Source organism: Mirounga leonina, unplaced genomic scaffold, assembly GCF_011800145.1.
Source record: "Mirounga leonina isolate KUSES-001 unplaced genomic scaffold, KU_Mleo_1.0 Mir_114, whole genome shotgun sequence".
NCBI classification, from domain to species: Eukaryota; Metazoa; Chordata; class Mammalia; order Carnivora; family Phocidae; genus Mirounga; species Mirounga leonina.
Genome location: NW_023270265.1, coordinates 21,096,855 through 21,123,224, shown reverse-complemented (window position 1 = coordinate 21,123,224; position 26,370 = coordinate 21,096,855). Strand labels below are relative to the sequence as shown.

Sequence of the window (26,370 nt, the reverse complement as noted above, 5' to 3'; positions counted from 1 at the left end):
AATAAGAATTTTAATCAATTTAAAAATTATTATTAAATATTAAAAGGATTCACCCAGGTGTAAGTACATGTACTATGGAAATATATTTATTCTTTTTGGGTATTATTGAGTATGTATTTTTAGTACTTCCATTTTCCAAAGTATAAGATTTCCTAACCAGGGAGTCGCTGAAACCCTGATCTATATGGTGTATCTATTGGGCAAGAATTCTGTGACTGATTTTTTTAATAACCTTTTCTTCGGCTCTTTGATTTAATACTTGTATATGCATTTGTTGAGCATACTATAGATATCATGCTCAGTTATTTTTTAATGCTGACTACCTAGAACTAAGAATTTATGTGTGTTAAGAGTAAATTTTAGTAGTAACTCCAGATTGTACAGATAAACATTGTCACCAACTATCATAGCTAATATTCCTTTCTTTATTGCAGGCCAGTTTTTCTGTGGAAATAAATGTTGTGATAAAAAAGAAGACTTGAAGAGTTGGGAAGTTAATTTTGGTTATATTGAGCATGGTGAAAAGAGAAATGCACTTGTTAAATTAAGTAAGTTGACTTTAGGTGGGATATAATCGATTTCTTCAAAGTTTATCTAGTAATTTAGATTTAAAAATATACAGAGTAAAATTTAATTTAAAAAATTTAATGTATCTTTCTGGAAGTGCTCTTTTTTCTGAGAGTTTCCCAAAGTGACAAATGACTTTTTAGCCTACAATTTTTATATTCTCAGAATTATGGTTACATTTAGGTGAAACAGTTCTAATGCCAAACGTAAACCTATAATATGTAAAGTGAAGACCTCTTCCCGCTAACATGGGAATGTCACCAATGCAGAATGAGATGCAGAGTATCAGAAAAGGCAACGTAAAATCTCATGTTACCTGGTAGCCATATTGTTGTGGTGTGGACAATAAATATACTCTCTTTGTGTCAATAAAGAAAAAAGTTTTAGGATGGCATAATTGTTCTTGATATCAGTCTTAAAAGCTTATTAAGGTTATACCCCAGAGTGCAGCAGCTTCTGTTAATATGCATGTTTTAGAATCTGTTGTTTCTTTTTTTTTTTTTTTTTTCCATAAATTAAGCTAGTCTTACTGTGTCAGCTTCTTCGGTCCATCATGTTAGCAACCTTCTCTGGGTCCTAAATAAATGTGCTTCAGAGTTTTCTGCCTACTCCCTATAGGAGTCAAGAATTTCCTCATGTGCTCCTTAATGCACACCAATGCAGAAGTTCCTCCTAGAAGTGCTCATGAGGAAAAGTCAATTGGTGTGAACTGAGATTAAGGCAAAAGAAGAGGCCACAGCTGTGAAACTTTTTGAAAAGCTCTTTTCTATTTGAAAACTCTGAAAGCACTTCAGAGGAAGTGACTATACCCACACTGTTGTTACTAGATATCTTTGATGTGAGACACACATTAATGCTGTATATGAAAGAATAAGTTGACAGCACTTTTTTCTAAAGTAATGGTAGAATATTTTTAATTCCTCAAGCATTCTGTTACCCTTTTTATTATGCATATGCATTTTTTGAGGTGGAGAGAATCAGATTTTTTTTTCTTCAGATAATCTGAAAAAGGGATATAAGGAATAATAAAAATGTATGATATTAAGGTAGAGTAGCAGTACAGTTAATTCAAATTCAGCCTTTAAGTGGTGTCACTTTCTTTTTTTTTTTAGGGTTATGCCAAGAATGTTCCTTTAAATTAAATTTTCATCACAGGTAATATTATCTTTTAAAATGCTGTTGTTAATGTTTAGTAGTCTTGGACATAGTCACTTACCTGCACTGAATGTCTGCTGAGCAGGGAGCCTGATGCGGGCCTCGATCTCAGGACCCTGGGATCATGACCTGAGCCGAAGGCAGACACTTAACAACTGAGCCACCCAGGCGCCCCCTAGCCAAGCAGTTTTAAATGTGACGGCCTGTGCAGGGTGGTAGATAGATGCTAGAATTTTTAGTTTGGAGTCAATGTTCAGAAGCCATAATATTCTTGGAAACTGTATTGTAAAGCAGATCTTCATAAAATGATTCTTATGTCTCATTTCTTTTTTTTAAATTTAAATTCAGTTAATTAACATATACTATTTGTTTCAGGGGTACAGGTCTGTGATTCATCAGTCTTATATAATACCCAGTGCTCATTACAACACATACCCTCCCCAATGTCATCACCCAGTTACCCCATCCCTCTAGGCCCCTCCTCTCCAGCAACCCTCAGTTTGTTTCCTAAGATTTGTCTCCCTTGCTGGTTTTGTCTTGTTTCATTTTTTCCTTTCTTCCCCTATGATCCTCTGCCTTGTTTCTTAAATTCCACATATGAGTAAGATCATAAGATAATTGTCTTTCTCTGATTGACTTACTCGCTTAGCATAATACCCTCTAGTTCCATCCACATTGTTGCAAATGGCAAGATTTCATTTTTTGATGGCTGCATAATATTCCATTGTGTGTGTGTGTGTGTATATATATATATATATATACACACCACATCTTCTTTATCCATTCATCTGTCAATGGACATCTGGGCTCTTTCCATAGTTTGGCTATTGTGGACATGGCTGCTATAAACATTGGGGTGCAGGTGCCCTTTCGGATCCCTACATTTGTATCCTTGGGGTAAATACCAGTAGTGCAGTTGCTGGGTCGTAAGGGTAGCTCTACTTTCAACTTTTTGAGGAACCTCCATACTGTTTTCCAGAGTGGCTGCACCAACTTGCATTCCCACCAACAGTGTAGGAGGGTTCCCCTTTCTCTGCATCCTCGCCAACATCTGTCGTTTCCTGACTTGTTAATTTTAGCCATTCTGGCTGGTGTGAGGTGCTATCTTATTGTGGTTTATTTTTGTATTTCCCTGATGCCAGGTGATGTTGAGCACTTTTTCATGTGTCTATTGGCCATTTGGATGTCTTCTTTGCAGAAAGGTCTGTTCATGTCTTCTGCCCGTTTCTTGATTAGATTATTTGTTCTTTGGCTTTTGAGTTTGTTAAGTTCTTTATAGATTTTGGATACTAGCCCTTTATCGGATACGTTATTTGCAAATACCTTCTCCCATTCTGTCAATTGTCTTTTGGTTTTGTTGACTGTTTCCTTTGCTGTGCAAAAGCTTTTTATCTTGATGAAGTCCCAAGAGTTCATTTTGCCTTTGTTTCCCTTGCCTTTGGAAACATGTGTAGCAAGAAGTTGCTGTGGCTGAGATCGGAGAGATTGCTGCCTGTGTTCTCCTCAAGGATTTTGATGGATTCCTGTCTCACATTGAGGTCTTGCATCCATTTTGTGTCTAGTTTTGTGTATGGTGTAAGGAAATGGTCCAGTTTCATGCTTCTGCATGTGGCTATCCAATTTTCCCAACACCATTTGTTGAAGAGAGTGTCATTTTTCCATTGGATATTCTTTCCTGCTTTGTTGAAGATTAATTGACCATAGATAGAGTTGAGGGTCCATTTCTGGGTTCTCTGTTCTGTTCCATTGATCTATGTGTCTGTTGCCAGTACCATACTGTCTTGATGATTACAGCTTTGTAATAGAGCTTGAAGTCCAGAATTGTGATGCCACCAGCTTTGGTTTTCTTTTTCAACATTCCTTTGGCTATTCAGGGTCTTTTCTGGTTCCATACAAATTTTAGGATTATTTGTTCCAGTTCTGTGAAAAAAGTTGATGGTATTTTAATGGGTTTGAATGTGTAGATTGCTCTAGGTAGCATAGACATTTTCACAATATTTGTTCTTCTAATCCATGAGCATGGGACGTTTTTCCATTTCTTTGTGCCTTCCTCAATTTCTTTCATGAGTATTCTATAGTTTTCTGAGTACAGATCCTTTGCCTCTTTGGTTAGGTATCTTATGGTTCCTAGGTATCTTATGGTTTTGGGTGCAATTGTAAATAGGATCGACTCCTTAATTTCTCTTTCTTCTGTCTCATTGGTGTATAGAAATGCAACTGATTTCTGTGCATTGATTTTATATCCTGCCACGTTGCTGAATTCCTGTTTGAGTTCTAGCAATTTGGGGGTGGAGTCTTCTGGGTTTTCCACATAGGAGTATCACTTATGCCTCATTTTAACAGTGTTTTATTTGGAGTTTGTCATTCTTACATGGAATTATATACCTTTATTTTCATTTCAGATGTTAAAATCAGGCTCCTGCCAAGTGAGCTAGAATGTGTCTGTCATGTTGAGTGGGGGAGGAATATCAGTGTTCTGCAATGTGCAGTATATATAAATAAGATCATGGGCTTTGAAACCAGACACCTGTGTGTTCCTCTCAGCTTCACCATTTACTAGTTGTCTTCTTTGGGCAAGGTACTTAAACTCTGTAGAACTCAATTTTATCACCTCTAAAAATGAGGATGCCAAGGTTATTGTGGGGATTAATGAAAGTGCATGTAAAGTGCTTGACATAGTGCCTGGCATATGGGAAGTTAAGCATAATGGGGTCCCTGGCATTGAAGATGTTCAGACAAAATCTATGACCTGCCATTATTGTGATTAACAGTGAGATTCTGCAACTTTATAAAATATGTTTGTCAGTATATTAATTTTAAAAATCAGCTATGTTATAAACATGCTAGATAAAGTATAAAGTATTTTAGTTACTAAAAATAAAAAGTAATTAATAATTTTTAAATTCTTGAAACTAGCAGAGTTTTTTAGATTACTTGGATAGCCTAACCTTTATTTCCCCTCTCCATCAGTGATACTGAAAGGTACCAGAGAGTCTTTTTTGACCTTGACTTTCAAGCTTCATTTCAAAATTGAAATGATTCTTATGAGAGGCAGAAAGTGGTTACTACCTTAAATAATCTTACAGCATTTGGTATAAGTACCTTAATTTGGGAAGTCTGTGAGCAAGTTTCTTGAAACTGAACCTCTTTGTTGTCTCTTCATTCTCTTTCCTGGTCCTAATTTCAGCATTATCACCTTTTCCTATCTAGTATTTCCTTTCTTAACCAGTTAAAATTAATTACTTGCCAACCATGGTACTGGCAGCATTGTAAACCTGGCCTAGAAGAGAGAAAGCTACAGCAGTAAAAGGACAAATGGTCTAAAGTAGACATTTGAGTTAACAGTGAGCCCGTCCATCCTCATTCCTTTATGCCTTTTTACTGTATTCTTTTATTCTTAACAGAAGAATTTTCTACTTAGTGGTGGTTTAGAGCTGTTACAGTGTTTCTTCTTATTTTATGTATTTTTTTCAAGTATAGGTAGCTATGAATTACATGGAGGGAAATGACATTTGTTTTTGTAATTTAAAAAAATGGCTAAATGATAGAAAATAAAAAGGAGGAAATGAGTAAAACTATGATTTATATTTACTAAAGTTTTATATAGAACTTACAAAAAATAATTTGTCTCAGAATTTTAGGCTTCATTATCTTACAGAATTGTCTTTAATTAATATACTAACCTAAAATATTTACAGACTCATTTAAGGCTTTCTTATGTAAATTATATTGTAAAAATAAGGTACTTTAACTGATTTGACTTTTTTGCTTATTGGTTCCTTATTTTTCATAAAGGTCAGTTGAAAAAGTTAACTTTAATTTTATGTTGTTCAACATAAAGGAGAAAAGAAGTCAAGTCAAAAAAAAGAAAGGATAAAACCAAAAAAGATTATGAAGAGTCAACACATAAAAAATCCAGATTATCTTCTGCAGAAGAGACCTCTAAGAAAAAGGAAAAAGGTACAAGGGAATTAAAATATAATAACCTATTTACTTTTTTTTTTTTTAAAGATCTTATTTACTTATTTGACAGAGAGAGACATAGCAAGAGAGGGAACACAAGCAGGGGGAGTGAAAGAGGGAGAAGCAGGCTTCCCGCTGAGCAGGGAGCCTGATGCGGGGCTCCATCCCAGGACCCTGGGACCATGACCTGAGCCGAAGGCAGACGCTTAATGACTGAGCCACCCAGGCGTCCCCCTAGTCACATTTTTTAACATGAAATGTAATCTGCTATATGTGTCAAATGTTGGATTTAATTGGTGAATGCATTTAGATTTCTGTTTTATACTAGATGAAAGGGGGGGAGCGCCTGGGTGGCTCAGTTGGTTAAGCGTCCAACTTTTGATTTTGGCTCAGGTCATGATCTTGGGGTCGTGAGATTGAACCCCAAGTCAGGCTTGTGCAGGGCATGGAGCCTGCTTAAGATTCTCTCTCTCCATCTCCCTCTGCCCCCCCCCTCGCTCGTTCTCTCTCTCAAATAAAAAATAAATAAATCTCATAGTAGCTGAAACTGGTTGGGGAATTTTAAAGATTTTTTTTTTAAGAGAAGGGGGGAGGAACAGAGGGAGAGGGAGAGAATCTTAAGCAGGCTCCATGCCCAGCGTGGAGCCGGAGCCCAGCACAGAGCATGATGCAGGGCTTGATCTCAGGATCCTGAGATCATGACCTGAGCCAAAATCAAGAGTTAGACACTTAACCAACTGAGCCGCCTGGTTGGGGAATTTAGATATAAATTTACAGCGGCTTATAAGAGTTTCAAGAACAAGGTTGGTTTTAATTCATTTTGGGTAGATAGTAATAATATTGCAAACAACTTCCTCCTTCCTCACTTTGTCTCTTATAGACTCATTACCTTGAGCAAGTCCCTGAACTTCTTCAGTTTTATATTCCTCATATAAGTAGGGGTGATGTGAATATCTGGCTTCTGTACTGTTTGAGCTTATTGTGGAGAACCAAATAAGAATGTGAAAGGCATTTTGAACACTGTAAAACAGTACATAATCTATAAGTCAGTAGGAAATTATAACACTGGGATTTCATTACCATGGCCTATGTGATTTTCTCACTAGCTTATGAGTTTGAAATCATGGAGTTTGATATACGTATGTCCTCAGAACCTAGCATGGTGCTGTGCACATACACTTAGTAAATAATTGTTAAATTCAAATCCATCAGTCACTTCTTCAGTAGTGCTTAAGCTCTCTTAAGCCGTAATTTCTTCACATGTAAAATGTTTATGCTCACATTTCCTAGCTCATAGGATTGTTCAGAAGTTGAAAGGAGATAAAGGATATAAGCAGTTTGCATGGTGCTTGGTGCATAGTTAGCTATTATGAAGGTTACTGCTAGTTTCTTTTTCAGTCCATAATAGAGTCAAATTGGCTATAACTTCAATCTTAAATTATGTAATTAATGGTAGATTACATTAGATTCAGCCAAATGTTAACACAGTATTTGGACAGGAGAGGGCTCCCTTGCTCCAGCTATGAAGATTATTAGCTAGGTTTCATTCTGACATATACTTTTTTCTAGTGAATCAAACCTATTCAAGCATATAGTATCACCAAGTTTTCGACTTGGTGAAACTGATAGATGGTGAGAGGAAAATGCTGTTCTTGTTTATTGAGAAATGGTATTTGAAGCAGAATGCCTTTTTGTGTCTAAATCATTTCCCAACTCTAAAATATATGTTAATTAATAAATGTGAAAATTCCATTTGAGTTTGAAAAATTTTTGTTTTATTTTGTTTTATTTTTTTATTTTTTTAAAGATTTTATTTATTTGAGAAAGAGTGAGAGACAGAGAGATCACAAGCAGGAGGGAGGGGTAGAGGGAGAACCAGACTCCCCACTGAGCAGGGAGCCCAATGCGGGACTTGATCCCAGGACCCTGGGATCATGACCTGAACTGAAGGCAGAAGCTTAACCGACTGAGCCACCCAGGTGCCCGAAAAATTTTTGTTTTAAAAATGTTTAATGTATCATACTTGAGAGTTTTGTATTCGTTATTGTATTATATAATATTGTATTCTTATAGTATGATACCATGTGAATCATTACATATTCCAAATTAAAGAATAATTCCTACCTTGTAAAATCTTGTTTAGTACCTTCAAAGCAGACAATTAAGTAGCTGGATACTCAGGATTGGGTATGGGGTTGGAACCCTCAGATTATACATACATATGCATGTGATCTTCCTTATAGATGTTTTCCCTGTAGTGTTCCATATTTCAGTAGATGACACCTCTGTCAACCTAAAACCTAGTCAGATATCTGGAAATTATCCTCGACGTCTTATTTCTCATTATTTATGTTTAATTTGTCACCAAATCCTGTCAATTTTACCCCCAGAGTATATATTTCTTGAATTCTCTCCACCCTAATTCAAACCACCATGTTTTCTGATCTAGACTACTGCTATATTGTCCTTCTAGTTCTGCCACTGTCTTGTCATCCCACCTACTCTCCCCTTAAGGCATTCTCAATAAAGCGGTGATTGCCTGTTGTTCTTAGGATGTTACCAAAATTCGCACAAAGCCCAGGTGCTCTATATGATCTGTCATACAACACTTGTTTCTCACCACACTCCACCTCGCTTTCACACTCCACGCTTACAGCCTTTCAGTATCTAGAAAATGCCAAACTTCTTTCCATTTAGGGACTATGTAGATGCTGCTTCCTCTCTTTCCAACCCCCTCCCCCCACTGCCAGGTTCCAACCTAACTCATCCTCTGGGTCTAAGTTTAAATGTCACTGATCCTTTCTTGATTCCATCCCTCACCATGAATTTAAATTAGTACTTCTAATTAGTATCCCCAGCACCCCACTAGCACATGTAAGGTATAAGTAATAAAGAATGAGGAAATGAAAGACTTTGAATGAAGATTGTTTCAGGACAACTTCAGGGATAGAGAACTAAAGCAGAGTGGAATTGAGATAACTGTCATTTATTCTTTATTTAGAGCACCTTTGATAGCAGAGAGTACAGGATAAAGTTCTTCTTTTCAACTTACATGGTGTAAAGCAAATGACATTTTAGCAAACTTAAGAAAACCATGTGGAACTCTGTAATATCTTTGTATCTGGGATCATCTGGAACTAGCTTGATTTTGATGTGATACTTTATAGTCAGACTACCTTAATTTGTCCCAAACTTGAATAGTAATTAATAAATGCTTAATATCTCAGCTGCATTTGAACTGTTGACAAAACTATAAACAATCTACTTTCTTGATTTCCTTCCTATCTTTGTGGCCTCTCCTCTGCCTCTTGATTATAGGTCTTCCTCAGTCTTACCCTTAGATGCTGGAGTTGCCCAAGGCTCTTACTTAACATCTGTTCTTTCTCTCTGTTCTCCCTGTATGATCCCCCTTCTCCTGTAGTGTCAGTTTACAACCATACAAAAAGTAAGTGGGTGGATGGATGGATAATTGGATAGCTAGATGGCTGAATGAATGGATAGAGAGAAAATGTAAGAAAGACCAATAGCTTGACTTTGAGGACCAGTCTGCTTTGGCAGGTCTGAGCAGAACAAGGTATTTAGGTAACCTGAGTGTCTTGGCCAAAAGTTGAAGATCTTATCACTCCCACCACTACCACTGCATCCCCAAGCTCACTTCCTTGGGAAGGCCTTTGCTGACACCCTTCAGCCCACTCCTCCAGGCAAGGTTAGGTCCCTGTTACACATTCCAGTAGCACCCTGCACTTACTTAGAGATACATAATCAATCACCCTTGGAATAATTTGCTAATTTTTTGTTAAGGAAGGGACTGTGTGACTTATTTAATTCTTTATCTCCAGTGTCTAAGCACAGTGCTTTCTCCACATAGTAGGTGTTCAATAAATGTTAGGTGAGTGAGTGAATCAGTGAAACAACAGTTTCTCAGCGTTGAAGGGAACATCAGAGATCAGTTCTGGGATCATGATCAAAAAGATATTCTGTGGTTTTGCTTTTCAAAGTATGGTCGTCTGGCATTGTCATCACTTGGGAACTTGTTAGAAATGCACCATCTTAGACCCTTCCCCAATCTCCTGAATTACAATTGCATTTTAAGTTCTGGGATGATTCATATGCACCATAAAGTTGAGATGTACTGCTCTATATCAGGTACTTGTTCTGCTTTTGCTTCAGCACCCCCAGGGAAGAGGAACTTAACTACCATCCTGAATATTCTTTTACATTTCAGTTAGTTGTAATTGGTAGCAGGTGTCTCTTTAATTTAGCCCAAATCTACAATTTCTTCCCTTTGGTTCCAGTTATGTCCTTAGGCCTCCAAAGTAAACCTAACCTCTTTTTTACCTATAGACATTTGGAAACGGGTATTATGTTCCTCATATGACAGAGAAGAATTTGTAACCAGCTTAGCTATATTTTTATTTGCTTTCTGATGAGTAGGAAATTGGAGTGAAGAAACAATAAGCTAAAAACAAAACAAAAAAGAAACAATGACCTTAAGCTGCAGTCCAGGCCCTGGCTTCCTGTGGAGTCTTTACCCTGTGGCTCTGATACCCTCTTCATTGGGCCTGAAAGGGGCCATGTATGCACCAGCTTTGGTTTATGAGATCTCTAGTCCAAGGAAGTTAGAGGAATTGGTACTCTCCATCTGTTATCTGTAATTTTTTTGATTTATCAGCCTTCAAAATCATTTCCCTTGTGGTCTTATTATAGGAGACTCTGTAGAGTGATGATTTTTTGAAATTACGCTAGTAGATTTTTAGTACTTTTTTCTTTTTCTCTGACTGGATAACTTGTGGAACTGAAACTTTGTTTTGTGAAGTAATATTTTGTGTGAATTTTAGTTACTAAGAATTCTCATCTGTATATGAAAAAATATTGTGAAAAATGAGTATTTACAAACTGCTTTCAGATGTTGAACATCTATAGATAAAATATGGTTAAATTGCAACTAATCTATGAGGTTTTTTTTTTTTTAGCAACAGATTTTTTTTACAGGTGTTCGTATTTTTTAAGCTGCACGTTGTGCTATGTATTCCAGGCATAAAATACCTCTGCCTAAGAGAACCTAACATTTTAATTAGAGAGAGAAGTCTGAGGAACATGAAAGATTAGAAGACAGTGAGGTGCTTTTCTATAAGACTATAAAGTAAACTAGACTCTTAGGAAGAATTCTAGTTACAGCTATAACTGTTGCACCATTGCAAAATTATTTTTAACAAAACAATGCTGTTTTCAGGGCATTCATCCTCAAAGAAATCAGAAAATTCTGTAAACAGTAAGTATCTAGTATTTCTTTAATAAAAATACGTAGATTCAAGTTATTCATAGTTTGGATTTCCCATCAATTGTGACTTGCTCTGATATATTATTTTTTGGTTTGGTACTATGTAAAAAAATCATAGAAAAAAATACCAAGAGTGTACGATTTCTTCCCCAATTTTGAACATTTTAAACTTTCTTATTTTAAAATAGAAGAGTGTAAAATTTCTTCTTCAGTAAATACAATGGATACACAATTTAATTTCACTTTATAGAATATGAGGAAGAAAAGTAGAAGGATGAGGTTGGAATGGAAAAAGAATTGGAGAAGTGGGTTAATATTTAAGTAATGTTGCTTATATTGTATACTGAGTAATCTCTGTTATTTGCTGATCTTGATTGATAAAATGAAATGTGTGGTTTGTATACGAACAATAAAATGTTGGCAACTGGTTATTACTGGTTAGTTTTTTTAATAAGTACTGTGGTTTTCACCAGATTGTATCAAACCAGATTGATTTTATTGGATATTTGCCACAGATTTTATTACTATTTTTTCCCCTGCAACATTCCAAAAAACATTCAAATAACTTCTAAATACAATAAAATAAGATTTTAAAAAGTAAAGTCAGGATAATGGAAAAATAAGATAGAATAGCAAAGTAAAGCTTGAGGTAAAATTAACACAGACAAATGTTCACTAAAAAGTCCTGCATAATTACAAAGGTAGATCACACATTTGTCACTGTTCTTCTAAGCAACCAAACCAAAGAGGGAAACCACCAGTAGAATGATTAATTGTACCCATATGATCATATGCAGGGTATTCATCTTTTTCCGGTCAGAGTTCTGAGAGCAGACTCTCCTGTGGGCTCATAAAAGGGGCATCCACCTGTGAGATAACAAACAGTAGCCTTGCATCTCAATAGTAATACAATGTCAAATTTCTTAAAGACCTTGCAGTAGGGTTAGGGCTAATGATAAAGTGTAGTTCAATAGCCTTTCTAATTCATTTTATAATATCTGGACTTATTTTATGAGACTTCTAGGCTTGGAAGTTTATAAACTTAAGCATTAATTTTTGTTCTGATTTAAAGTAATATATATTTACTGTGGCAAACTCAGGGAAAAAAAATTAGTAATTCCTCTAAATCCCACCATTCAAAGAGAAACATTATTAGCATTTTAATATAATTCTTAAGAATTTCTCAGTAGTCAGTAATCAGAAATTTTGCACTGTGAGAAATAGAAAAAGAGACGTTTTAAGATATTTACTGTTTAAAGATTTAATGGAGAGGGAGGTGTCATTGGAGGCATTCGTCTAGTTTAGGGATATAGCATGTTCCTTATAAATTATTTTGCTCATACCAATTTTGTTTTCAGCATATTTGAAGTGTCCTAAAGCACTGATACTTTGTTTCTTCCCATGTGAATCCTAATTGATCTGTAGCTCCTTTTCCTAAATTAGGTGAAGTGTAATGACAGTTTCTAGAACATAGCCGGAGTCTATCAGTCTCATGCTATCTGGGCTGAAGTAAGATGTGTGTGTGTGTGTATATCTTTCATATCACTTGGATAATGTTCGGTTACTCTTTTACCACCATTTAATGTATGGATTATTAAAACTAAATCTATGAAGAAAAACCCAATTTCTGTGGGGAAAAGAATTTTAACTTGGATTTGTTGACTATTTACTCTATCAGCCAAAATGGCAAGTGGTTTACTTGTATTACCTCATTTAGTCTTAATAATGGGCATATAATATCCCATTTTGCAGACAGGAGAACTGAGACCCAGAGACTTTACATAAAATGCCAAAGATCTAGTAGTTGGTTAATAGCAGAGTGTGGATGAAACACAGATTTATAATTCCACAAAGTCTGTGCCCCTTTACCTATATCATCAATAACTGTTCAGTGAATCAAATGTAAGTCTACTCTTTATACCCCAATTTTGGCAGATACATTCTATAAATCTACATTAAATGATTTGATCTGTGTCTCAGTTCTATATGTAAGATAGGTATAAAGAGACTTAACTTTTTTTTATTATCAGAGCCAAATGAGACAATATATATGTATAGCATGTGTCCAACACAAAGTAAGTTCTTGATAACTTGTAACTATTATCATTGTTACAGAAAGGAAAAAAAAAAAACAGACATTAAACAGATTCTGTGTTTGTTCTCTAGAATTGGTCAAATCAAAAGTTAAGTCTGTAAAAGTTTGGCCCATCCATTTGTAATCATAATTGGAGACTTGCCACTTCTTCAGTAAGCCCAAGTTATTTAGATATCATATAATATCTAGAAAAACCAAGGTGACAGACTGTTTTCATTATTCAAACATATAGGGAAAATTATATGCAGTTTGCATTTTAGAAAGGAACATTGAAAACTTAAAGCAGGTCAAGAATGGAATAACCAAGGCATTGACAGAACTTGAAAATTTGTGTCATAGGAAGAAGGTAGAAGGAAATACAGATGTTTAGTTTGGAGAAACTTGTAGGGATGGGAGGGAAGGGATAAGGAGGTAGACATGGAAACTAGATGTTTGTAAGACTGCTTTTGTGTAGGAGACTTATTTTTGATGACTATTTGGCAGAACTAGAGTCTCTGGATAAAAATTGCCCAGAGACAGATTTTTGCCTTAATTTAAGGAAAAACTTGTCACTTAGAACTATCTGAAGAAAGGGATGGCGGAATGGGCTACTTCAGGAAGTAGTGAGGTGTTTAAGCATAGATTGGACAGCCACTTGTCCTGGGAGATGTTGCAGTAAGAGATTTAATCATTGGATAAGGGCTACATTAAAGACCTGCAAGATCCCACACAGAGTCAGTGATGTCCATTCCGATCCCTGCTGTCTAATAACTGCTGCGTAGCTTTGACACTGATGCCAGGGCACCCGTTGGTATTGCCTGTTCTGCTTATTGTGATTTCCTTAGCAGTGCCCCGGCAGTGCTTCCTTAGCAGTGCCTCTGGCTGGCTGCAGCAGTTACCATAGGAATGAATGGTTTCTCTTCATTGCCGCTCTCAGGGGACTAGGATGCTATAGATCACAATGTAGTCCAGTCTTCTAGATTTGAATCTCTGACAGTATTTGGCTACTTTTTAAGCATATGATCTTTCAAAGAGAGTTATTTTATAATATTCTAAACTGATTCGATCTTTTAGTAAAAGTGGGTTGTCTAGTATCCAAAAACATGTAGGAAAGTTGGCATGTGGGAGGTACTCTTGAAAGGGAACAAGGGGACAGGTGGTTGTAAGGCCTTTTAAAATTAGCTGCCCGCTTTCAAGACCTTACAGGTTTTGTTCTTTGACATCATTAACAGGGTAACACTGTCATGTTAACTATTAGGCCTCATTAGTTTTTCCGTGCTTTCTTTAGCTCATGTTAGTGAGTTTTCATAAAAATAAGAGTAGAACACTTTCATTCTCTCTTCTCACACATTCAGTTTGGGACACTGGCAGTTTCAGTGCTGGTTGTGATTGAGTGGGAATCTGGTTCCCAAGGCTTTATAATTTCATCTTTTATTGTCTTTGTATGTAGATCATTATAAATACAACCCCTGGGGCGCCTGGGTTAAGTGTCAACTCTCGATTTCAGCTCAGGTCATGATCTTAGGGTTGTGAGATCAAGCCCCGTGTTGGGCTCTGCACTGGGCATGGGACCTGCTTAAGATTCTCTCCCTGTTCCGTCCCCCTGCAAAATACAACCCTTCTCCTTTTTTTTTCCCCCTGCCATTTTTGTTAGTTTTTGTGCCAGAATAGATGCAGTTAGGACCAAAGTTCAGACATGCATATTGATTCAAGGATCAAAGTCTAACAGGTAAAAGGCTAAAAACACTGTGGGCAAATCAATGTTGTTTTATTTTTTGTGTGTTTTTAAGGAACATTCTGTATTGACAGACTGAATTCGTGTCCATTCTTTTTGAGACTAACTTACTGGAGAGGAACTATTTGCTAATATAATGACTTTATGGCATTTACTTTTATTGCCCTATAATATCTTTTTCAGTATTTGATAATTTTTAGTTCACTAATATAGGGTAATTTTTAAAACACGTCTGTTTTGTTATGTTTTAAAAATAGAAATATCTTTATTGTTTTGACTGATTTTTAAAGGCAATACATGATCATTGTCTAAAATAGAAGAAATTTGGAAATGCTTAAAGTAGAAAGTGAAAGTGTCGCAGGCCACAGGTAATATAATTACTGTTAAGTATGGTTGGTCCTTACAAACTTACAGTATATATACACACGTATGTAATCATAAATCGGATTATACCATGCATGCTTTCTGTAACTTAAAAAATTTGGAATGGCACATGGTAATACTATAGACATGCTAAGGTTTTTTTAACAGCTATATAGTATTAATTTAACCAATCCTTGATCCCTAATTGTGGGGATATAGGTTGTTTTCTTTTGTTGTTGTTGTTGTTATATAATGAACATCTTTGTACATGTATCTCAGGTGCTTATTTATTCTAAGTAAATAATTAAATTCTTAAAAGCAGCATTGCTGGTTAAGGATATGTATATTTTAAACTGATCTTTGTTGCTAGATTTTCCTCAAGAAAAAAATTTACAGAACGTTTACTCCTCTAACAATGTATGAGTATGCCTATTTCTTTACTGAAATCAGCTTCTTCTGATTAATTTAATCAGCATCAATTTTTAAAAGCATCTGACAATATTTTTTCATGATTTAACTAACTGGTCCTACATACTAGTTCAGTTCTTGAGTTCTTGATCCTAATGTAAATATACTCTACAAAAATCTTAACGTGCATGTCTTTTGTATGCCAACAGAAAGAAGAAACTAAATCAAAGGCAATTATATTGCAAGAGATCATTCCTTTATAAGAGTTAATACTGAAATTGCCACTTTAACTCAGTGTAACTTAGGGGAGTTTCCCATGAGACTCTCCTTGGTCTTTTTGCTGAGACTCTTTGGTATATCTCAACTTATTTATTTATTTTTAAGAAGAATTTATTGGTCTGAAAGAGTGAATTACATTTTTAGAGCCATAAAAGTTGAAACTAAACTGCAGTTAAATCTGAAGTTAATTGCATTGGTGGGTATTTCAAAATATGTTTTAAATATAATACATTTTTAAAAATCTCTTTTAAATGAACAGGAAATTCTGACGAAGAAGAAGGTACTTCAGAATCTGAACTTTGGAAGGGCCCCCTACCAGAAACAGATGAAAAATCGCAGTGAGTTCTGATATTACTAGATAGTGCATACCCTTTGCTTTGGTAGAGAAGCCACAGCCATTCTTGATAACAATTAATGAAAAAGCTTATCATCATGAATGTCTGTTTAATGCCAAGGACTGCCTAGCCTGGTAAGATCAGAGTTTATTCCCAGTCATTTTTGTGGCCATAAACGGCTAACTCATTCAGCTTCCACTCAGTGAGTAAATCTTTCTTCAGCTCGCCTTGACAAGTGACCTTCTGGTCTTTGCTTAGAATCCTTCAGAGAAGGGCTTTTTACTGGTTCCAGAGCAGCCTATTCTTGATATTCTGATTATCATAAACATGTACAGGGAACCCCTTGAAGCTGTCTATGTACGGGTAAAAGTTTGCTTGCCAACAACTACCTTAACCCCGCAAAGACAGATAACTCAGTGTGCACATTGTTATCTGCCTTGGGTTGGAAGAGCTGTCTGGATGTGGCTGGAATTTTATCAACTCTTGTCATATACTGGGATGTTCAGCACTTGAGCTTTATATGTTAAAAGAGGATAAAATAAATACCTACTGCATAGAGTTTATTGTGAAGAGTTAATGAAATAAAGAATGTAAAGCACTTGGTACAATACCTACAAATATAAGTGCTTAATAAATTTTAGTCCCATTTTGTTAGTCTTTAGGCAAATTGGTTCATAATATTGAATCAATCTTAATTCATTAATTTAGCCTGATTATGAAACATCTTGCTAATTATGGTATGTTCTCAGTGTAATGGAATTCAGGTGTGTTGGAAAGATTTTTTTTGTGTGGATATTTTAAAAAGATTTATTTATTTGAGAGAGGGAAAGAGAGAGAGGGAGCAAGTGCAGGGTTGGGAAGGAGCAGAGGGAGAGGAAGAGGAAGAAAGAATCCTCAAGCCGACTCCCCACTGAGCACGGAGCCCGATGCAGGGCTCAATCCCACGACCCTGAGATCACGACCTGAGCCAAAATCAAGAGTCAGATGCTTCACTGACTGAGCCACCCAGGCGCCCCTGGATGATTCTTAATGTAGATTCTTTTTTTTTTTAATTTTTATTATGTTATGTTAGTCACCATACAATACATCATTAGTTTTTGATGTGGGGATCCATGATCCATTGTTTTCATATAACACCCAGTGCTCCATGCAGTACGTGCCCTCCTTGATACCCATCACCGGGCTAACCAATCCCCCCTCTGCCCTCTCCCTCTAAAACCCTGTTTGTTTCTCAGAGTCCATAGTCTCTCATGGTTCATCTCTCCCTCCCATTCCCCGCCCCCCGCATTTTTCCCTTCCTTCTCCTAATGTCCTCCATGCTATTCCTTATGTTCCACAAATAAGTGAAACCATATGATAATTGACTTTCTCTGCTCGACTTATTTCACTTAGCATAATCTCCTCCAGTCCCATCCATGTTGATGTAAAAGTTGGGTATTCATCCTTTCTGGTGGCTAAGTAATATTCCATTGTATATATGGACCACATCTTCTTTATCCATTCATCTGTTGAAGGGCATCTCAGCTCTTTCCACAGTTTGGCTATTGCGGACATTACTGCTACGAACATTGGGGTGCATATGGCCCTTCTTTGCACTACATCTGTGTCTTTGGGGTAAATACCCGGGAGTGCAATTGCTGGGTCATAGGGTAGCTCTATTTTTAAATTTTTGCGGAACCTCCACACTGTTTTCCAAAGTGGCTGTACCACCTTGCATTCCCACCAAGAGTGTAAGAGGGTTCCCCTTTCTCCACAACCTCTCCAACATTTGTTGTTTCTTTCCCTGTCCATTTTTGCCATTCTAACTGATATAAGGTGGTATCTCAATGTGGTTTTGATTTGGATTTCCCTGATGGCTAATGATGATGAACATTTTTTCATGTGTCTGTTAGCCATTTGTATGTCTTCTTCGGAGAAGTGTCTTTTCATATCTTCTGCCCACTTTTTGACTTGATTATTTGTTTTTTGGGTATTGAGTTTGAGAAGTTCTTTATAGATCTTGGATACCAGCCCTTTATCTGTAGTGTCATTTGCAAGTATCTTCTCCCATTCTGTGGGTTGCCTCTTTGTTTTGTTGACTGTTTCCTTTGCTGTGCAGAAGCTTTTTATCTTGGTGAAGTCCCAAAAGTTCATTTCTGCTTTTGTTTCACTAGCTTTTGGAGATGTATCTTGAAAGAATTTGCTGTGGGCGATGTCCAAGAGGTTACCGCCTATGTTCTCCTCTAGGATTCTGATGGATTCCTATCTCACATGGAGGTCTTTCATCCCCTTTGAGTTTATCTTTGTGTAGGGTGTTAGAGAATGGTCGAGTTTCATTCTTCTGCATATGGCTGTCCAATTTTCCCAGCACCATTTATTGAAGAGACTGTCTTTTTTCCATTGCATGTTTTTTCCTGCTTTGTCAAAGATTATTTGACCATAGAGTTGAGGGTCCATATCTGGGTTCTCTCTTCTGTTCCATTGGTCTATATGTCTCTTTTTGTGCCAGTACCATGCTGTCTTGGTGATCACAGCTTTGTAATATAGCTTGAAATTGGGCAATGTGATGCCCCCCGCTTTGTTTTTCTTTTTCAACATTTCCTTGGTGATTCGGGGTCTTTTCTGATTCCATACAAATTTTAGGATTGTTTGTTCCAGCACTTTGAAAAATGTTATTGGAATTTTGATCGGGATGGCATTGAAGGTATAGATTGCTCTGGGTAGCATAGACATTTTAACAATGTTTATTCTTCTAATCCATGAGCATGGAATATTTTTCCATCTTTTTGTGTGGAAAGAGGTTTTTTAAACAAGATCACTTTTTTTCTGCAACCTTAACTTTTTTTTCCAGCCAAGTAAAGAATTCTTAGAAGTGTGGTCATTATAGATCAGATTATAAAAAAGTTATTACTGTAAATAAAGTATTGCTATCCTAGTTAAACTATGGACTAAACTTTTAATGGTATAACTTCCCATTGAAGAGCTTTATAGCTGAAATTGACAGAATAGGTCTTAGGATCAGCTCACCATTTTAGGCAGTGAAGATACTTGAGTAAATCCTTCTAAGAAGACTCTTATCAGGGGCGCCTGGGTGGCTCAGTCATTAAGCGACTGACTGCCTTCAGCTCAGGTCATGATCCCAGGGTCCTGGAATCGAGTCCCACATCGGGCTCCCTGCTTGGCGGGAGGCCTGCTTCTCCCTCTCCCACTCCCCCTGCTTGTGTTCCTGCTCTCGCTGTCTCTCTCTCTGTCGAATAAATAAATAAAATCTTTAAAAAAAAAAAAAAGAAGACTCTTATCATCCAGAACTTTTTGTGACCTTATAAATACTTGACATTGATCAAGTGTGGAACATCTAAGCCTACACAGAGAGTCAGTTAATTTCCTGTATTTAAGTTCTTACTACAGTTTTAAAAATTTTACTGCATTTCGCTGTCATGCTGGGGGAAAAGGGACAACAGCATGGGGAATACCAAATTGCAGATAATTTTTAAATCAACTTTATCTGATTCTGTAGTGTTTTTTTTTTTTTAATTTGAACATGGGTATAATGGCTTTGTGCATTCACTGTTATTTAAAACCAAGTAATGGAGTCCCATTGTGAATTTCTGATCTAAAAGAACTTTTTCTGAAGAGACTGGTAGACTGGATTTGACTTTTCCGCTTAATTCCCTGTCCCAGAAGGAAGAAAAGCAACTGTGTGTGTGTGTGTGTGTGTGTGTATTTAATCCTCACAGCACCTGTGTAAGGAAATACAATGTTCTCCTTTGTACAGACAAGGAGACTGAGCCCAGAGAAGTTAAGTAACCTGCTCATATAAGCTAATAAGTGACAGAGCTAGAACTTAAACACTGTCTGACTTGAAACCCTGTGGTATTTTTCTTTATCAGTCTGGTTCCTAGTGCTAATATTTATTTAGTACTTGACAGTTTTCATAGTATTTTAACACATTATAATACAATTTAGTATCTTCTTTCAGTCTTTGATTCATTGTTTTAGACATGATATTTACTGCTACAAATATGTATTTACTATTCCCAGAGCAATAAAGACCTACAGCCTAAACAGATTTTCCCCATTTCTAGGAGTAAAACTTGTATTTTTCCTGAAAATAGTTTTCTTTTTCATTCATTTCTTGATCAGACTATAATTTGAAATGAGAATGAACAGAGAAGTTATAAAGTCAACCAGAAAAGTAGAGAAGCAGTAACATGTCACAAAGCATGTACTTTAAAGTAAAATCTTAGGTAATAAATACATTTAGGGAGAGGTGGCAACATATAAAACACTTTAAATTTAATCAATTTGGGTATAGTTGTGATTATTCCAAAAGCTAAGAATTATTTGATGGCTGAGTCATGAAAAATATCAATATATAGAAAAATTAGCAAATTATATTGAGTTAAAATATTTTATTTCCATTAATCACATATAATTGTCACCTAATTTTTTTTCTGTAATTGTTGATTTTAATCAATATATATACCTTTTCTTTTAAATAGAGAAGAAGAATTTGATGACTATTTTCAAGATTTATTTCTGTGAGATGGAAGAGAGAAGCCCACATTCCTTAATGTGAAAGTACACTTTGAAACTCTTCACAAAAATTTTATCTACAAGTTGCAGCTTGAGTGGTTTATCTTCAGAAATAAAAATCCATCTACTCTCAAGATGTCAGCTGCTTTGGAAGTTTTTCAGTTCTATTGGAGACATGCTTCCCCATCCCTTTATATCTTTTCAGTTGCTTGTCGACGACTGCTCCATCTGTAGCTGCTGGAGGATGAAGCTAGTACACTGTACAGAGAGTCCATTGTGCCTGTATTTTGTAGGGGTTTTTGCTGTTGTTTTTACTCATTCATATTTATCTTCCCTTGCTTCAGTTAGTTTAAGTTATTAGAATTATTGGTGTCTCACAAAAATTATAAAATAGACTCATTATGTCTTTACCTTTCCTTTGATACACTGGCACCCCTCTTTTTAAGCACCTACTTTCCCATTACCACCTCTTGCTAGCTGCCTTTTTTTTTTCCCTTTGCTTACCTTTTTCTTCCTTCTCACCTATCCTACTTAAGGGACTTTGTTATAATCAAATTTGACTTCCCCAGTGTGTGAGAAGTTTATTACAAAGTAAATTAATACCATGGAGCAGCGGGGCACGGCAAATGAGGTCCCAGAAGTCTGAAACAGTAAATTAGGTTCACGAAAGTTGACTCTCCAACAGATAGATTCTATAATAAGACAATTTAACTGAATAATAGTATGTGCTAGATCTTATCTCAGATACAGTCACACAAATATGGATATACTTATATGCCAGGATATATTATAAAATGTAACTTTTTTGGGTATTGACAGCATTTTGCTGTCATGCTGGGGGAAAAGGGACAACAGCATGGGGAATACCAAATTGCTGATAATTCTTAAATCAACTTTATCTGATTCTGTAGTTGTTGGTTTTTTTTTAATTTGATCATGGGTATAATGGCTTTGTGCATTCAGTTATTTAAAACCAAATAATGGAGTCCCATTGTGAATTTCTGATCTAAAAGAACTTTTTCTGAAGAGACTGGTAGACTGGATTTGACTTTCCCGCTTGGTTCCCTGTCCCAGAAGGAAGAAAAGCAACTGTGTGTGTATGTGTGTGTATATATCATACTTTGCTGATCATACCCCTCAGAGTCAATGGATGTGCTTTAGGAGATCTAAGCACTCCTAAAATCTGTGTGTAAACTTCTGTGATTATGTGTACTTATGGGGGAAAAGGGTCCATAGTTTTCATCAAATTTTCAAATGGATTTATTGATTTTTTTAAAAAAGGTTTTAACCCACGTTTGTAAAGAGCAAAGAGATGGCTAAGAAGATGCATGATTTAGTGAAGAGAGGGCCTGTAGAAAGCAATCATAGCATTTCAATTATTTATTTATTTTTTTAAAAGATTTTATTTATTTGACAGAGACGCAGTGAGAAAGGGAACACAAGCAGGGGGAGTGGGAGCGGGAGAAGCAGGCTTCCCGCGGAGCAGGGAGCCCGATGTGGGGCTGGATCCCAGGACCCTGGGATTATGACCTGAGGCGAAGGCAGACACTTAACGACTGAGCCACCCAGGCGCCCCACGAAAGTTGACTCTCCAACAGAGAGATTCTATAATAAGATAATTTAACTGAATAATAGTATGTGTTAGATCTTATCTCAGATACAGTCACACAAATATGGATATACTTATATGCCAGGATATTTTTTTTTTCTTATTTTATTTTATTTTATTTTTAATTTTTTATTCTTATGTTAATCCCCATACATTACATCATTAGTTTTAGATGAAGTGTTCCATGATTCATTGTTTGTGCACAACACCCAGTGCTCCATGCAGAATGTGCCCTCCTCAATACCCACCACCAGGCTAACCCATCCTCCCACCCCCCTCCCCTCTAGAACCCTGTTTGTTTTTCAGAGTCCATCGTCTCTCATGGTTCGTCTACCCCTCCGATTCCCCCCGCTTCATTCTTCCCCTCCCGCTACCTTCTTCTTCTTCTTCTTTTTTTTTTTTTTTCCTTAACATATATTGCATTATTTGTTTCAGAGGTACAGATCTGAGAGTCAACAGTCTTGCACAATTCACAGCGCTTACCAGAGCACATACCCTCCCCAGTGTCTATCACCCAGTCACCCCATCCCTCCCACCCCACCCCCCACTCCAACAACCCTCAGTTTGATTCCTGCGATTGAGAATTCCTCATATCAGTGAGATCATATGATACATGTCTTTCTCTTTTTGACTTATTTCACTCAACATAATACCCTCCAGTTCCATCCACGTCGTTGCAAATGGCAAGATCTCATTCCTTTTGATTATATGCCAGGATATATTATAAAATGTAACTTCTTACTTTGCTGATCATACCCCTCAGAGTCAGTGGATGTGCTTTAGGGGATCTAAGCACTCCTAGAATCTGTGTGTAAACTTCTGTAATTATGTGTATTTATGGGGGGAAAGGGTCCATAGTTTTCATCAAATTTTCAAATGGATTTATTGATTTTTTTATAAAAAGGTTTTAACCCATGTTTGTAAAGAGCGAAGAGATGGCTAAGAAGATGCATGATTTAGTGAAGAGAGGCCTGTAGAAAGCAATCATATTATTTCAATTATTTTAAGACTGTTTTAAAGGACATTTAAACATGGAATGATTGGCATTAAATTGCAGAATAAGTAGTTTAGTGTCTTATTTTTAAATGGTTAGTATCAGAGATACTCCTTTTATTAAATAGTTGTTATTCATTAATTCAAATATTTATCAGGCTTCTATTATATGTGAGGCACTATGCTGGATGTTGCTACAAAGGAACTACCTAGGAAATAATTATACAGTCATTTCTAAACCATCAAAAAAACAGTAAATCAGTATTGGTTTGTTAATATTGAACATTGTTTTTAAATCCCCTTATTTCCTTAAAAAATTGTATTTTTTTAAAATCTCACAACTTACAGTGAATAAAATGGAATCTTGGTTTCTAGGGAAAAAGTGCTGAAATGTCCAGCAGCAAACTGATATTAGTATATATGTAGCTAAAACATGTTTATGATAAAAATACATTCATAGTTTAGTGATCATCAGAAAATAAAATTCCTATAAAATTAAATGATAACTAAAAAGCTAGACTCCTTTAAAATAGATCCATGTATTTGGTATTAAAAGTATGGTTTATGGACATTAGGTTCATTAGTAAATTTAGGTCATTATATATAATCATAACACTTAATCCATTCATACATAACTGAAGTCATATTTTTAAGGAGTCTTTGAAAAGGCCTCAAGATGACGAGTTTAAAGAATAATTCTCCAATAGACCTATCTCATATTTGGCTATAGTGCAGTCATTGGTGTTCAGTGGACCACCGTTTGGGATATGAAGTTAATGCTTTCTTCTACTTGCTGTTAAGCAAAGTTCCTATTTTTGCAGACCTTCAATAACAGCACATCTCTGCTCCTCAATTTGCTTTCTAGTAAATGAGGAGGAGAAGTTGTTTGAGCTGATAATTTGGGGTCCAAAATTACATAAAGCTAAAGGAAGAGTTTTGGGTTTTTTTAAAGATTTTATTTATGTATTAGAATATGAGCAGGGGGAGGGACAGAGGGAGCAGCAGACTCCCCAGTGAGCAGGGCTGGGTGGGGGCTTTCTGGGTTCATGACCTGAGCTGAAGGCAGATGCTTAACCGACTGAGCCACCCAGGAGCCCCTAAAGGAAGAGTTTCTTAAGCAGTTTCTAAAATAATCCTAAAAGTGGAGTTTCAAAATTATTTTAAGTAATGGAAACAAGGTGTACATGGATCACTTACTCAAGGTAATGACTTAATAGACAACACTCATGTTCATGTATATATTGAATGAGTTTTTCCCCCCTAAAGATATTTCGTTAACTTACAGGCACTACTCATTTATAGCTGTTTGTTATGACATTTATTCAAAATACTATTCGTTCATATTCACTGAGAACCTACCTTGTACCAGGCGCTATTCTCTCTAGGTGCCAGGATAGAGTTAGGAACAAAATAGATGAAAATAGACAAAAATCTTTCCTTTCACACACCTACATTCTAATGTGAAAGCAGCAATCCTATGATTCTAAATCTTATAATTTTTACTTGTGAACATAAAACAAATGGTGATTTTTTTTCCCCTGGCTGCTTAAAATTGAACGATATCTTCTGTATAACAAAACATTTGAGGTTCATAGTTTGTCAATTTGATTCGTTAAAATTTAGATACCTTTTGATAAAATCTGTGGCAGAATCTAGGGCATAATTATTATTATTTGGTCTGTGATTGTAGATAAGGAAGAAATCCTAAATTTCTCTGATGTCCAAACGTCCACCATGTAGTAATAGTTGATTGTCCTTAGTTTCTCTTGACAAAACAATATTTAGAATGCATGGTAGATGGTTCTAGTAATCTTTTTTTTTTTAAATAACCTCTGTTGAAGTTCTTCTAAACTGCTTTTGATAGTAAAATTCTTGCATAATCAAATCACATGCTTCTTAATGCATAACATTTATTAGCTGATTTAATTTACGCTAGGACTATCCAGGGAATGTCTTATAAACTGATTATTCTTTCAATGAAAAGAATAGAATATTAAAAAATATTCTGTTATGCATAAAATAATTGCTTTCACACTTGTGGAGAGGGATGGGCATAGGACAAAGACATAAACTGCCAAAAGCAGTGTGGTCTTCATCCTTCCATTATCAAGGATAAAAAGTAGAGGAAAGAGATGATGAGCATTTCAGATGGAATAACATTTAACATCCTATTACTTGTTTTGTGTATAGTACTTACAGATATAAGTTCTATACTATATTTACTTTTTTTTTTTTTTAAAGATTTTATTTTTTTGCGAGACAGAGAGCATGAGAGGGAGGAGGGTCAGAGGGAGAAGTAGACTCCCCGCTGAGCAGGGAGCCCGATGTGGGACTCGATCCCGGAACTCCAGGATCATGACCTGAGCCGAAGGCAGTTGCTTAACCACTGAGCCACCCAGGCGCCCCTGTATTTACTCTTAAGATGTGTAGATGAGAGATTTTTAGTTTAGGAAGGAATTTGAGGTATGAATTACGATTATTAATGTTATGGGCTGACTTATGTCACCCCCCCCAAATTCATGTTGAAATTCAACCCCCCAGTACCTCAGAATGTGATTATATTTGGCGATAGGGTATTTAAAGAGTTAATTAGGGTAAAATGAAATCATATGAATGGGCCCTAATCCAATATGATTGTGTCCTTATAAGAGGAAATTAGGACACAGACACACAAGAGGGAAGACTATGTGAGGGTAGAAGAGAAGATGGGCATCTACAAGCCAAGGGGAGAAGCCTCATAAGAAACCAACCCTGACAACACCGTGATCTTGGACTTCCAGCTTCCAGAACTGTAAGAAAGTAATTTCTGTGGTTTAAGCCACTCAGTCTGGTATTTTGTTATGGTAGCCCTAGCAAATGAATACTATTAGTAAGAACCTTTAAAAAAAGAATTGGTGACTGGTTTCAGGATTGCATTTCATTTTTATTTTATTTTTTTTAAGATTTTATTTATTTGCGAGAGAGAGAATGAGAGACAGAGAGCATGAGAGGGTCAGAGGGAGAAGCAGACCCCCCGCTGAACAGGGACTCCAGGATCATGACCTGAGCGGAAGGCAGTCGCTTAACCAACTGAGCCACCCAGGCGCCCAGGAT

At 36.3% G+C, this 26,370-nt stretch overlaps 1 protein-coding gene across 2 annotated transcripts in view; it reads left to right on the top strand.

Moving 5' to 3' along the window:
- Positions 1 to 21,578, top strand: part of LOC118023852 (protein FRA10AC1) — a 42,325-nt gene extending 20,747 nt beyond the window's left edge. The window contains exons 10-15 of one of the 2 annotated variants that reach the window (XM_035025315.1): positions 435 to 548; positions 1,680 to 1,722; positions 5,564 to 5,682; positions 10,919 to 10,957; positions 16,085 to 16,163; positions 20,642 to 21,578. In XM_035025315.1, coding sequence (XP_034881206.1) covers positions 435 to 548; positions 1,680 to 1,722; positions 5,564 to 5,682; positions 10,919 to 10,957; positions 16,085 to 16,163; positions 20,642 to 20,684 — 437 coding nt within the window. In that variant the 3' untranslated portion in view covers positions 20,685 to 21,578. The remainder of the gene's footprint in view (positions 1 to 434; positions 549 to 1,679; positions 1,723 to 5,563; positions 5,683 to 10,918; positions 10,958 to 16,084; positions 16,164 to 20,641) is intronic. The other variant, XM_035025320.1, reaches the window with a different exon arrangement.
- Positions 21,579 to 26,370: the final 4,792 nt, after the last annotated feature.